Source organism: Prionailurus viverrinus, chromosome B1 (assembly GCF_022837055.1).
Source record: "Prionailurus viverrinus isolate Anna chromosome B1, UM_Priviv_1.0, whole genome shotgun sequence".
Classification (NCBI taxonomy): Eukaryota; Metazoa; Chordata; class Mammalia; order Carnivora; family Felidae; genus Prionailurus; species Prionailurus viverrinus.
The window spans coordinates 66,800,101-66,813,884 of NC_062564.1; the positions used below are offsets into that span (position 1 = coordinate 66,800,101).

The window sequence follows — 13,784 nt, forward strand, 5'->3', positions numbered from 1 at the left end:
CAAGTAAAATTAGCTGTTTAGTACTATGATATGCTGCTATGTAATCACCTTATTACTATTACTTATATGATATTTAAATCTCCCACACATATTTCCACAAACAGGTAGCATATTTAATATGAGATCCATCACTTTGAATATAATTGCAAGTCGCTAATATAAAATGAGGCAATTTATTTAAAAAAGGCATTGGGGCACCTGGGTGGCTCAGTTAGTTAAGCATCCAAGTAAGCATCCAAATAAGCTCCAAATAAGTTAAGCATCCAAATAAGCTCAGGTTATGATCTCACGGTTTGTGGATTAGAGCCCAGTGTCAGGCACGGTGCTGACGGTGCAGAGCTTGCTTGGGATTCTCATTCTCTCCCCTCTCTCTGTCCCTCCTCCACTTGTGCTTTCTCTCTCTCTCAAAATAAATAAACTTAAAAAAATTTTAAAAAGGCATTAATAAAAGATTCTGTTACTAGTGTTCAAGCATCTCTTCCATTGAACCACATTTTCATTATAAGACATATGCTATCTTCAGAAAGAGTTTTGCATTTCATTTAAGTTATGAGTAAGTGTTTAATTGCTTGGTGTCTGTAACTTTGAGGGTTTTTTGTTCAATTATAAATAAAATGTTTCAGAACAGAAATTTACTTATGCTATATTAAGGGATGCATTAGATGTTTTATAGGATTCTATAAATACAGGAACAAAAAATTAAGCCCAGACTGTTGGTTCTACAGGGAAAAAAAAAGATGGTTTAAAAGAGAACTAGGGGCAAATTAAGTGAAGAATTCTGGTAAGGGTATTACTGTCATATTTAACATACGGGTAAAAATGAAGAAATTTAAAATGACTTGATGCTTGGAATGTGACTTTAACATGATACAAGCATGTCATGGATGACCTTATGTGCTGTGCTGAGGACTTTGAGTACACACACATGCACACACACACACACACACTCACACACACACGAATATGCATTATGTTTTTAAGCAAATAAATGGCATGATCAAGCCTGCATTTACTATAGGTAGCTGTTTTTATTGTGTGAAAGAGAAATTAATATGGCAAAACAAAGCCATTCCAATATGCATGCAGCTGTTAAAATATAAAACATAGAAAAGTAACATCCCAATAGAAATAATAGGTTAAAGGCATAAATAGAAGAAAATTTTCTTAAATATTTGCAAACATACTCAATATAGCTTATAATCAAAGTATTATATATTACATATAACATACATATGTTATATATACACATGTATCATATAACATATATTCATATTTGGTAAGCTTGTGCATATGTACACATACACATACATACAGTCTTAGTCTTCCTTGAGTGTGGAGGGGTGAATACTTGCATAGACTGCGTTAGGTGCTGATAACAACCATCTGGCAATTAACCTGACAGCATGCGTCAATGGCTTTAAATATCCCCATACCTCTTGTAGGAATGCATACTGATGGAGTAACTACATAGAAGGATGGTCATCACAGTGAAAACACATCCATGCACACATACACACACACATATGCGTATCAATGTATACATACATGCATCTTTTTGACTAAGTCAATGATACTTACTGAACCTTATAACTTAAATTAGCTTCTGGTCTATGTACTAAGTTAGGATTATTGAATAATGAGCAATAGTGTTTTTTAAAGGAAGAAATCCATACGAAGGAATAGTGTATAATGATTAAAACCGTATATATTTGAAGTCTAGGGTAGACATATGATAAATTAATATAGAGGATTTAAAATTATTTTTATATGTTGCATATTTACAGATAGTATCAGAAACACCCCCGTTTCATGCACATTTATATAAAGATCAGAAAAATAATGAAAAGACATCTAGGGAAAAGAGACTTGGTTAATATATCCCTGTAATTGAGTTTAAAGTATTTTTTTTATTTAATGTGCATTCCAACTTGATACGATAACATGGAATATGTTCTAAATACACAATACCAATATATGCAAATTTTAAATTAAGTAATTGCAGAATAAATTCTATCTATAAACATTCATTCTCTTGAATTAAGAATAATATAGCTTTACATCTAGCGTATCTTTAGTGAAGGTTACACTTGATTTGCTATACTTTTTATATTTTAATAAGTCATTGAGTTTTTATTTAAAATCCAGTTAACTAATATACAGTGTAATATTAATTTCAGGTGTAGAATTTAGTGATCCATTGATATGTTATGCTTTGGGCTATTGTAAAAAGATCACTTTTGCATTTTCTTTTTTTAAAGTTTATTTATTTTGAGAGAGAGAGTGGGGGAGAGGCAGAGAAAGGAAGAGAGAGAAAATCGTAAGCAGGTTCCACTCATCAGTGCAGAGCCAGATGCAGGGCTCAAACTGATGAACCGTGAGATTATGACCTGAGCCAAAATCGAGAGTCAGATGCTTAACCTACTGAGCCACCCAGGGACCTCTCTTTTGTGTTTTCTAATTCTTCCATAACATAGGTTTTGGGTTATTTATCTTGTGTCTTGTCACCAAATTGAATCATCTTACTAACTTTATGTGTACTTTGGGATTAATTTTATCTTCAAATTTTGATTATTTAATTCTCTAATTTGCACTACTAATGTGATTTATATTTGTTTCTTGACTTAATGAATTGTGTAATGAATTCACAAAAAAACTAATTTCTAATGAAAATTACAAATCACTATTTAGACTCTCAACTTGTTATCCTGATATTTTGTTAAATTTTTATTAATATAAAATGTCTCTAATTTTCTTTTTTATTAAGTATAGATAATAGCAATTTAGTTAATTCTATTGTATTTACATTCTCCTTTATTTTTATTTTATTGAAGTATAATTAATGTACAATATTATATTAGTTTCAGGTATATAACATATTGATTTGACACTGTATACATCAATGCTCATTCATCACGATTAGTGTGGTCACCATAAAACATTTTTGCAATATTATTGACTATATTCCTTATTCTGTACTTTTCATCTCTGTGACTTACTTATTTTATAAGTGGAAGTTTCACTTCTTAATCATCTTTATCTTCTTATCTGTAGTTATGTATCTGTTTGTTTTTGTTTGTTTATGTTTTAGATTCTACATGTCAGTGAAATCATGTGGTATTTGTTTTTCTTTGTCTGACTTATTTCACTTAGTGTAATACCCCCTATATATAGTTTGCTCAGTCACTAAGAGTATTTAGACTATACTTGGTAATAGGTGGCACACTCTATCAGATTATATTTATTTAGTTATATTGCATTAATTATTCTCACTTTATATTACTAATATATTACATTAAATTAATTAATTTCTTAAATAAATACCTACCAATATAGTCTTTCATTCCAAGAGGATTCCTGTCTATGATCAAGCTTTAATTTATTTTTATTTGTTTTTTAAAATTTTTAATGTTTATTTTTGAGAAAGAGAGATTGTGAGCGGGGCAGGGGCAGAGAGAGAGGGAGACACAGAATCCAAAGCAGGTTCCAGGCTCTGAGCTGTCAGCACAGAGCTCAATGCAGGGCTTGAACTCATGAGCCACGAGATCATGAACCTGAGCTGAAGTCAGATGCTGAACTGACTGAGACACCCAGGCTCACTTATGATCAAATTTTTAATATCCTGATTAGTTTTGATTGCATTTTATAAATAATTTTTTGTCATTAGTGAAATTGTCCTATAATTCCCTTTGCTTTGTTACCATTATCAGTTATTGGCATCTCTTTTGCTGACTTTATAAAATAAATGAAATGTTTCCATCTTGGTTGATACTCTAAAAACATTTAAGGGACCCCTGAGTAGCTCAGTTGGTTGAGTGTCCAACTCTTAATTTCAGCTCAGGTCATGATCTCACAGTTCACGTAGTCACCTGGGGTGTGGGGTTCTGCGCTGACAGTGCAGAGCCTGCTTCGGATTCTCTCTTCCTCTCTCTGCCCCTCCCCCACTCTCTCTCTCTTTCTCAAAATAAACAAATAAACATTTAAAAATACTGCAATTTTGGGTGCCTGGGTGGCTCAGTCTGTTAAGCGTCTGACTCTTGGTTTTGCTTCAGGTCATAATATCATAGCTTCATGGGTTTGAGACCTGCACTGGCAGTGTGGAGCCTGCTTGGGATTCTCTCTCTCCCTCTCTCTGATCTCTCCCACTTTTGCTGTCTCTGTCTCTCTCAAAATAAGTAAATAAAAACTTTAAAAAAATGTTTCATGTTAGTACCACGTTTATTTTTATTCCATATTTTTCTTCATTTTCAGTTTGGATATTTATATTTCCTTGGATTTTTTTTTAATTTTTATTAGCGTTTTATTTATTTTTGAGACAGAGAGAGACAGAGCATGAGCAGGGGAGGGTCAGAGAGAGAGGGAGACACAGAATCCGAAACAGGCTCCAGGCTCTGAGCTGTCAGCCCAGAGCCTGATGCGGGGCTCAAACTCACGGACCACGAGATCATGACCTGAGCCGAAGTCAGACGCCCAACCGACTGAGCCACCCAGGCACCCCTCCTTGGATTTTTTTTTTAATTTTTTTTCAACGTTTATTTATTTTTGGGACAGAGGGAGACAGAGCATGAACGGGGGAGGGGCAGAGAGAGAGGGAGACACAGAATCAGAAACAGGCTCCAGGTTCTGAGACATCAGCCCAGAGCCCGACGCGGGGCTCGAACTCCCGGACCGCGAGATCGTGACCTGGCTGAAGTCGGACGCTTAACCGACTGCGCCACCCAGGCGCCCCTGGATTTTTTTTTAAGTGAAATCCAGATTATCAAATTTATTATCAAGAAATTCTACATTAAAGTGATGAATCACCAAATTGCGCTCCTGAAACTAATATTACACTATTATATTAACTACTAGAATTTAATTAAAAACTTGAAACTACAAAAAAATTCTACCATATTTTAAAATCATAACTATAGCCATTCCTACTTTCTTCCTTGTCTCCATATTTCTCTTCCTTTTTTCTTCCTCCTTCTTCTGCTTCCAATTCTGCTTTCTCTCTCTCTCTCTTCCCCCTCTCTGTTTGGCTCAATAATGAATCAATTAAGTCTATGTATTACGTTTTGGCCAAAACTCTTTGGGTCCATATATCAAATACTCATCTTTGTTGTCTTATATGAACTGTAATTATATTGGATTTTTAAAAAAGTAATAATTTATTGAAGAATTTTGTGTGTTTAAACACCTCTCATAGATTTTCAGGGCACCTGGATGGCCCAGTCGGTTGAGCATCCAACTCTTGATTTCAGCTCCGGTCATGATCCCAGGGTTGTGGGATCAATCCCTGTGTTGGGCTCTGTGATGAGCATGGATTCTGCTTAAGATTCTCTATCTCCCTTTGCCTCTCTGCTCCTCTCCCCACTCATGTGCTCTCTCTCTCTCTTTCTCTGAAATAAAATAAAATAAAATATATTTAAACACCTCTCATAGATTATCATATTTTCTTTATTATTGTCTGAAAATATCTAAATTATTTATGCTGACTGGAATATATCTACAAAACAGAGACTTTTTATTTTCTAGTTTAGTTTGTGAACACTCTTGAAAATATTTTCCAGAAAGCCTGAAAAAAATACTTTTGTTTGTATAATAGAACATTCAGTTTGTATAGTATGATAGTTATTATAAAAATACTAATTCAGTTTTAATAATTATATTATTGAAACTTTGTCTTTTTTCTCTTAATTTTTCAAACAGTGCAAGTGAAGAGTTATAGAAATAGAATATAATTATGGATTTATCAATTTTGTATCCAATCCTAATAGCTTTTGCTTTATATTTTAATTTTATGTTTTTAGTTTATATAATTTTAGTTTCAGCATGCAGTGCCTTGAATTTTGCCTTGTTTGATGTTAATATCACAAACCATGTATTTTTGGTACTTTCTCATAAATGATTTCCTATTTTAAAAAAAATATCTGTCCTGGGGTGCCTGTGTGGCGCAGTCGGTTAAGCGTCCGACTTTAGCCAGGTCACGATCTCGCTGTCCGGGAGTTCGAGCCCCGCGTCAGGCTCTGGGCTGATGGCTCAGAGCCTGGAGCCTGTTTCCGATTCTGTGTCTCCCTCTCTCTCTGCCCCTCCCCCGTTCATGGTCTGTCTCTCTCTGTCCCCCCCAAAAATAAATAAACGTTGAAAAAAAATTAAAAAATATATATATATATCTGTCCTTAGCCCTTCAAAATAGCAGTACTTTGGTATACCACTAGAATTTGTGCAGGCTTTTTCCAGTATCTGGAAAACCTACCCTTAAATCCTCACTTGGTTCGCTTTTATTTATCTTGTATACTACACCTTCAGTATTTCACTATGCTTAATCCACCTGTTGAAAGCATTCACAGCAATGTTCTTCTCTTTTATAACACATTAAATCTGTAATTTAAAATTTTTTTCTCAATTAGAACATCAGCTCTATTAACAGAGACTAAGCCTGTTCTAATTTGTGTCCTATATCACTGAACACAATGTCTGACACATGCTAGGCACTCAGTCAGTCCTCACTGAGAGAATGAATGGAGATATGAAGAAATGTGTCTAGTCACCCCCTTTTTTTTAATAAACAAAAAAAAACCTCCACCCATACAAAGATAAGTGTAATCATGGCTCAGCCTTTCCTGAGCCTACAGAAGAAAATTTAATATCTGCTGCATGGTGTACAAAAGACTTTGTTCATCTACTCATGGAAAAATTCTCCGGCCTCATCTTCTTTTGTGCTTCAAATAGACTCAGTTACTTAAATTTCTCTGAATACAGTAGTTAGTTCTCTCTTATGGAGGGGATATGTTCCAAGACCTCCAGCAGATGCCTGAAACCACTTATAGCACTGTACCCTAGGTGCACTGTGTTTTCTTATCTATACATACCTATGATAAAATTTAATTTAGAAATCAGGCACACCAAAAGGTTAGCAACAATAATAACAAAATAATTTTAATAATGTACTGTAACAAAAGTTGTGGAAATGTGGTTTCTCCCTATCTGTCTCTCTCTTAAAATATCTCTTTGCACCACACTCGCCATCCTTCTTCTTGCGATGATGTGAGATGATAGAATGCCTATGTGATGAGAGGAAGTGAGGTGAATGACATAGATAGACACTGAGACTACCACTGATATTCTGATGGTACTTTCGGAGCAGGATCATCTACTTCCAGACCGAGGTTAACTGCTGGTAACTGAGGTCTGTGTCCTCTCCTCACAAATAGGATCTATCATTTTCATATTCATTTCAAGAACACTGTAGACAACAAGAATAGCACCACAAAATGTCCTGAAGGGAAGCATATAGCCTGCATTCAGATTTGGATAAATAATCATAAAGAATTAAAAATGCCAAGAATTACAAAAAAAAGCTTACTTTACACAAATTTATTTTTAAAAAATACAGCAGGTTTTGAAAACTGGATGACTTGGGCTGTCAGCATCTGTCTAAGAGTGCTGGACTACCATGTTCGCTCTGCTGCATTCATAAAGGACTTCCGTTAAAAAAAAAAGTGCTTCAATATGGCTAAAATAGTCAGGGAATATTTAATTGTGCATGACATTTTACATCAGTCACACTTTCTTTTGACATCTTATTTTGCTTAGAAAGCATAGAATTTGGGCAACATTGAATTGGTAATGGAGGCAGACATTTCTCTGAGAATGTTTCTAATTGGTATTTATTTCATTATTTCTATCTCAATATTTTAACTCTATTGATTTAATCTCAGTATAATATTTAATAAAACTATTTTCCAAAAACAATTTAATCTGAACCATTATTGTGCACTGAACTAAGTAAGATATAGTAAGAAATACAGTAAAACCTTGGATTACCAGTAACTTGTTCTGTGAGTGTTCTCCAAGACGAGCAAACATTTCTAACAGATTTTAACTTGATAAATGAGCAATGTTTTGCAATATGAATATTATGCTATGCTGAAAGTCACATGATCGCAGCTGAGTCAATGGGTCTTGAAATTTGTTTTGATATAAAAGTGCTTTGAATTACAAGCATGTTTGTGGAACGAATTATGCTTGCAAACCAAGGTTTTACTATATTTAATTCTGTTTGGTTTAAAAAGTGAAAGCATGCTACTTAAAAATAGGCTACTGCCATGTTCAAAATCCTTTAATTACAAGCATTCTTCTTGCTCAGGAATATTGCATATTATGTAGTTATATTACATATTGTGATTATTGAGAATTTTTAAAATACATTTTTTTCAGTTAGCAACTTTTAACTATACTGTCTTTAGTAAATAGTTTTAACTACCAATATTTGTTCTAAAGATGTATTTCAATAACATTAACCTAAATATCCCATTCTTTCCAGTGATGCATAAAATGTTTTTTTGTTTTTTAGCAACATCTTTATTACAAAGAAGAATCGACAATTTCAATAAATGAAAAGAGCATTATTAGCTAGTACCAGCATTTTACTGTTTTGTTAATTTGAAGTAGTTTGTTGAATTCAACATCACTTTTATGTACATGCTCTATCTTAGAGATTGTGACCTCTTTAATAGTTATTTATATTAGCATGCAATTGAACCTCTATTTACTCATTTTTCTTTCTCTCCTTTTTCTTTTTAACATGCTGCAGTAGCTAACATATTATGGAGAGAAGAAGGTACTAAATTCCATTATTTTTATATTGTGATTATTTTGTTTAATTTTTAGTAGATTTGTTGACTATGTTTAATAATTACCTTATTCATTTTTATGTTGACTCAATATTTTCATTTGACTATAAATCAATATTATTTTGTGAAACTGTTACCATTAAAATATTTATTACTCCTCATCAGCTTGATTTATTATTGATGTATAACCAGGGAGGTACATTATAATATATTGAAATGCTTTTAAGAGTTTAAAATTATGTCAAAAAATAAAGGCAAACTTAAACATTAACTTCCATAATAAACCTTGATTTCGATTAGAAAAATAAAAATTATAAAAACTATTACCTTATCAAGGAAATGTAATAAATTATTTAAGAAAATGGATAGTAAACTTGAAGGATCTAGATTCAAATCTAGATTCCACTACCATATAATCAAGGGCCCCTTAATGTCCCAATTTTCTCATCTCAAATATAAGTTTAGTTGTTAATACCCAGTAGGGTTATTACCAGTTCCTTAAACATAGTCTATACTGAATAAGCAGTTTCCACTTCCATTTATTATTGTTATTATTTTTCTTATTCATAAAAACCAGGGAGAATGCATTTGGCCAGGTACTCATGTGCTTGACTTAAATTCTTAGGAGAAAAATGTAGTAAGTCATCATTAGAGTTCTGGTAAGCAATGACCAAAATATTGCCTCACACTTGATCCTATACAAACTTTTTCTTCCCTCATTACAATGGGCTTCCTAAATGAATTGGAATCATTGCCACCTGCGAGGGCTGTGTCTCACAAGCTTCAAGTAATTTGAGAATTGAAGCATCTCAGTTTTGTTCTCAATGATGAGGCATACCACCATTTCCCCCCGTTGGTATTTGTTGCTTCTCAAATCTTTTGTATGGGCTTCTTCAAAGTCTGGTTTTCTAAAGAGGTTCTAGTGTAACTATACCTTCTCATTTTATTCCACTTAGGTAGTTCACAGCTGAACATACAAATGTAATCATTGTTGAAACTAGCGTTAACATGTCTGTTAAACATTTCTTTATATTCTCTTCCCTCTTGAGATCACATAATATATCTCCTGAAATTTTTAAAATTGATTTCATGTTATCGAAATACAAGGAACAACACTTAAGGAGTCAGAGATCAGGTAGCACAGATCTGACTTTTGCTGGTTAATTGCTGGTAAAAACTGGACGTATTATTTTACTTCTTTGAGCCAGATTTTCTAACATATTGCTTGAAATACAGTTGTCACTCCCCTTGCAAATTTGTGATATATGAATGCCCTCAAAGTATGTGAAACAATGCTTTCTTATAATTTGACTATGATAACAATCGTGAACATGATTATTTTATGATTTGAATATGAAATAATAATATGATATTTTTCAGGCTACCCTTAAAATTATAGGAGACCTCCAGATTAATTTAAATGACCCTGAGATTCATTATATGAAACCATTTTTATCGATTTAAAATGTTCCTCTGTTAGTTTTTTTAAATGTATACTCTCAATAATTATTTTCCATCAACCAGTGATTTGCTTACTTTTCATAACTTTGTTTGACAGAGAATATATCTTGAGGAGTAATAGCCATTTAGTCTATTTCACAGATAATTTGAAGACCTGTATAAGTAAATGTCTTTGGGTAAAGGTTTTAAAATCTTTTATTTCATGTGCAATTATCATCAGAGTCCTTTGTTGTTTCTTAGAATAAACAAGATTTAACATAGTATATCTGAGAAAACAGTATGCCTGATTTAGATTCATAGTCATCTGTAAATTATTTTTTACAATGCTGCAGTTATTGGCAAGGCATTACAATTAGAAATGATTGCATATAATAATAGTAATGGTGGCCAGCTTGAGAAATCACTGAATACTAACAGTATGTACAATTATTTCATAAAAAGTAATTAAAGTAATAGCCAACTGAAGCTTCCAAATTAATTTTTCTACTTTTATTTTTAAAGGATCGAAAATAACAAATATGAACTACATAATTCTGAGAGCCATTTTTATTTCCACATGTAGTAATGCTCCTTGTTTGTATGCTTGTGTCATTGTCGTGGCCAAGAGAAATTTATCCAAGAGAAAACCAGCTGAGGAATTCCAGTTTCTGGCATTTTAAGATTAATATTGAAAAGAGTTAAAAATGATAAACCTCTCATAATGTCATTTTACTTCTAGGCAAGTATTAAAACTATAAAATTTTATAACTGAAAAATTATTTTTTAAACATTAACATCAGAATCTAGCTTAGCCAGGGTTTTGTAATCTGAATTGATTTTACTGAATTTAATGTGTCTTATCATACTAATTACACAGATATTTAAGCTTGAAGTACAGCGTCCTCTACTTTCTATGGGTTCTTCCACTCCTTTTCTAGCCATCATTGTGGCTTGCAGGAGTGCAGGAAGACATTATTAAGAGAGGAAATATCCACCTCATTTAATGACAAATATTTTAAAGTGCCTATTAAATGTAAAGCACTTTGAAAATACTGGAAATATAGAGACTGGAATATTTTCCCTAAAGAAAATTTCAATCTAGTAAGTTAAAGTCTAAGTCATTCTTGTTGATAACTGACTTTATGATGTGATTTGAAAATACACATTAAAAGACCGACTGGTTTTATTCCACAACATTTTTATGATCTTGTAATAAAATGTAATCTAATAAATTGTATATTAATATTTGTTTGTAAACAGCAATTTAGGAATATATTATATGGTCTAACTTAATAATATGTGTTTTGGTTTGTATAAGCACTGAATTAAAGGAAATTAAGCCATTTTATTCACTGATGAATTAATCTTAACTTTTAAATATGCTAATTTCAAGCGCCTAACACAGATGTAAGGTGGTTCGTTATATAGGATAGCATTTCCTAAGTTTGTTAGAACATGGAATTATTTTGATGAATATCTATAGGATCAATATTGAATAAAGGCTACTTTGGGATATAGTGGATTTACATGACATCTAATGATTTGAAAGTCAAAAATATAATTTCTATGTTATTAAAGATTGTCCTTTCTAATCTTTGTAAATATTTATGAATCTACTCAAACAACAATATGGAAATGATTGAAACAAATCAATATAATTAACACCTACCAACACAAGATACAAATAGAAAATTGCAGGGAAATATTACAAAAAGCTTACATGTTACACCATGATCTGATCGCAAAGCTTTGTGATCTGTAATGTCACCAAACTGGGGAAAAAGAGATATGGAAAACAGGTCAGTTTTTAACTTCTTCAGCCTGAAATTATTCTTATTTCATTGGCCTAACTACTATGCATTGTAATGGAGTTTGAAAAATATAGACTAATATATACCAACTTTGTGAGTTCCATAAGCTTCTCGTATATTTTTAGAGAAAAAAAATGCTAAGGTTCTCAAGACCAGATTGCTGCCTCACAGTAATATTGAGAAGTTATTTAAAATTAAAAAGGATTTTCAGAGCATAAACTTCTAAATTCATGAAACTTAGAAAGTTACAGCATTGTGGAGAGGTAGAGACCATGCCTTCTAACGGTCAGTACACGATGCCAATTAAACCATGATCAAGCTCTCAATATTTTCATTAGCCAGTTCTCTACCCTTGCTTTAAATACTAACATCAACCTGGCCTTTTGAGTGTTTTAAATTATTTCATTAAAAAGTTTTCACATCACAATTGTGATCTGACAAGAGATATCCATTTGCAGATGTATGTGTATATACATATACATATTTATGTATGCTAAATGTATATATGTATATATATATATGTATATATATATATATATATACACATACATAGTCATGGGTGTATATACAAAGATATACATAATTCTAACTAATATTAATTATATAACAAAAATATTCTATTATAACCTTTGCTATGTTAATCATTAAATGTGATATTAATCATGCAGATTTGTATTCAGCTTTTTCAGCATATCTTTGGAAGTTCAGGAAATGGTATACTGACTCAAAAGGACTGGTTTTACATAATGTCGCTCTGACCAGTCAAATAGTACCCACTTGCTGAATTAATAGTGCCCAGTAAAGAGCCTGGCATGACCACTTGCAAAAAACTTTCTAGTGAGAATGAAAGTAAGTTTTCATTACTTATTTATTTTGAGAGAGAAAGAGAGAGTGCATGTGCGTGCAGGGGAGGAGGGAAGGAGCTTTGGGTGTGAAAAAGTTTTTAACTCCAGAGACAAAGATATAAAACGGGAACATTCGTGAACCAAAACCTTTCCCTGCTAAGTTATTCAAGATGAGACATGCAATATGGACTATCTATTCTTGCTTATATTTTTCTTTAGCTAAAAAAGATATTTTTTCTATATTTCAAAAAAAATAATCTCAGCATCTTTATAAGGTGAAAATAATAATATCAACCAATGAAGGACTTTATAACACTAAAACTTATTGAATTATCTTTTGATTGGTTACCAAATCACTGCATCATATGATTAGAATTTGCTCTTGACTATAATTTGAATGTTAAAGCAATGGCAATTTAAACAGAGAACGACAAACATCACCACAAAATAGCTTTTATTGCTATCTTTTGCCATTGTTATCCATCCAATAATTACAAATTAGCCACATTCTATTGTTGATATAAATTATGTAACATATACGCTATATATAAGAAATGATACAATTATATTATCTTGGTACATGGTTATTCTTCAGCAGATAGCCTCAAGAGACAGCAATGTGCATTATATCCACTTTTTTCTCAGTCTATTTCATGTATTTAAAGGTGCAGTATTGACTAGAAATTCCTCTAGGAAATACTTCCCTTTTACAAGACTGCAAGTAATTCTTGCTTACGTCCTTTCTCTGTATAGAAAGAAAAACAAAGCAAAAAGAAAGCTCACAAGGAACAAACAAATTATGGATCACTTTCTAGAGCCTCTATACTCCATTAGATTAACAATCGACCTGGAAAAGACAAAGTACATGTGTCTGTCTTCACCAGGGGATGAAAAAAGAAACAACAGGCTGCACATATTGCAAATCTTTACTGTGACTAGAGTGGTGAAGCTTTTACTGAAGCCAGGAACTTTTGTAATATACTGCAATACAACGCATTCATGAAGAAAGAATTGTAATTGAAACCTAAATGGTTATTAAACTTTTTTTCAGACTCAGAACCCCTTTGCTCTCT

General features: G+C 32.5%; 1 protein-coding gene across 6 annotated transcripts in view; it reads left to right on the top strand.

Moving 5' to 3' along the window:
- Positions 1–13,784, top strand: part of FSTL5 (follistatin like 5) — a 1,137,298-nt gene that overhangs the window by 1,020,627 nt on the left and 102,887 nt on the right. For 2 of the 6 annotated variants that reach the window (XM_047857444.1, XM_047857445.1), the window contains exons 12-13: positions 8,576–8,602; positions 10,578–10,637. The exons of 2 other annotated variants lie outside the window; for them this stretch is intronic. In XM_047857444.1, coding sequence (XP_047713400.1) covers positions 8,576–8,602; positions 10,578–10,637 — 87 coding nt within the window. The remainder of the gene's footprint in view (positions 1–8,575; positions 8,603–10,577; positions 10,638–13,784) is intronic. 2 more of the 6 variants (XM_047857446.1, XM_047857447.1) reach the window with 1 other exon arrangement.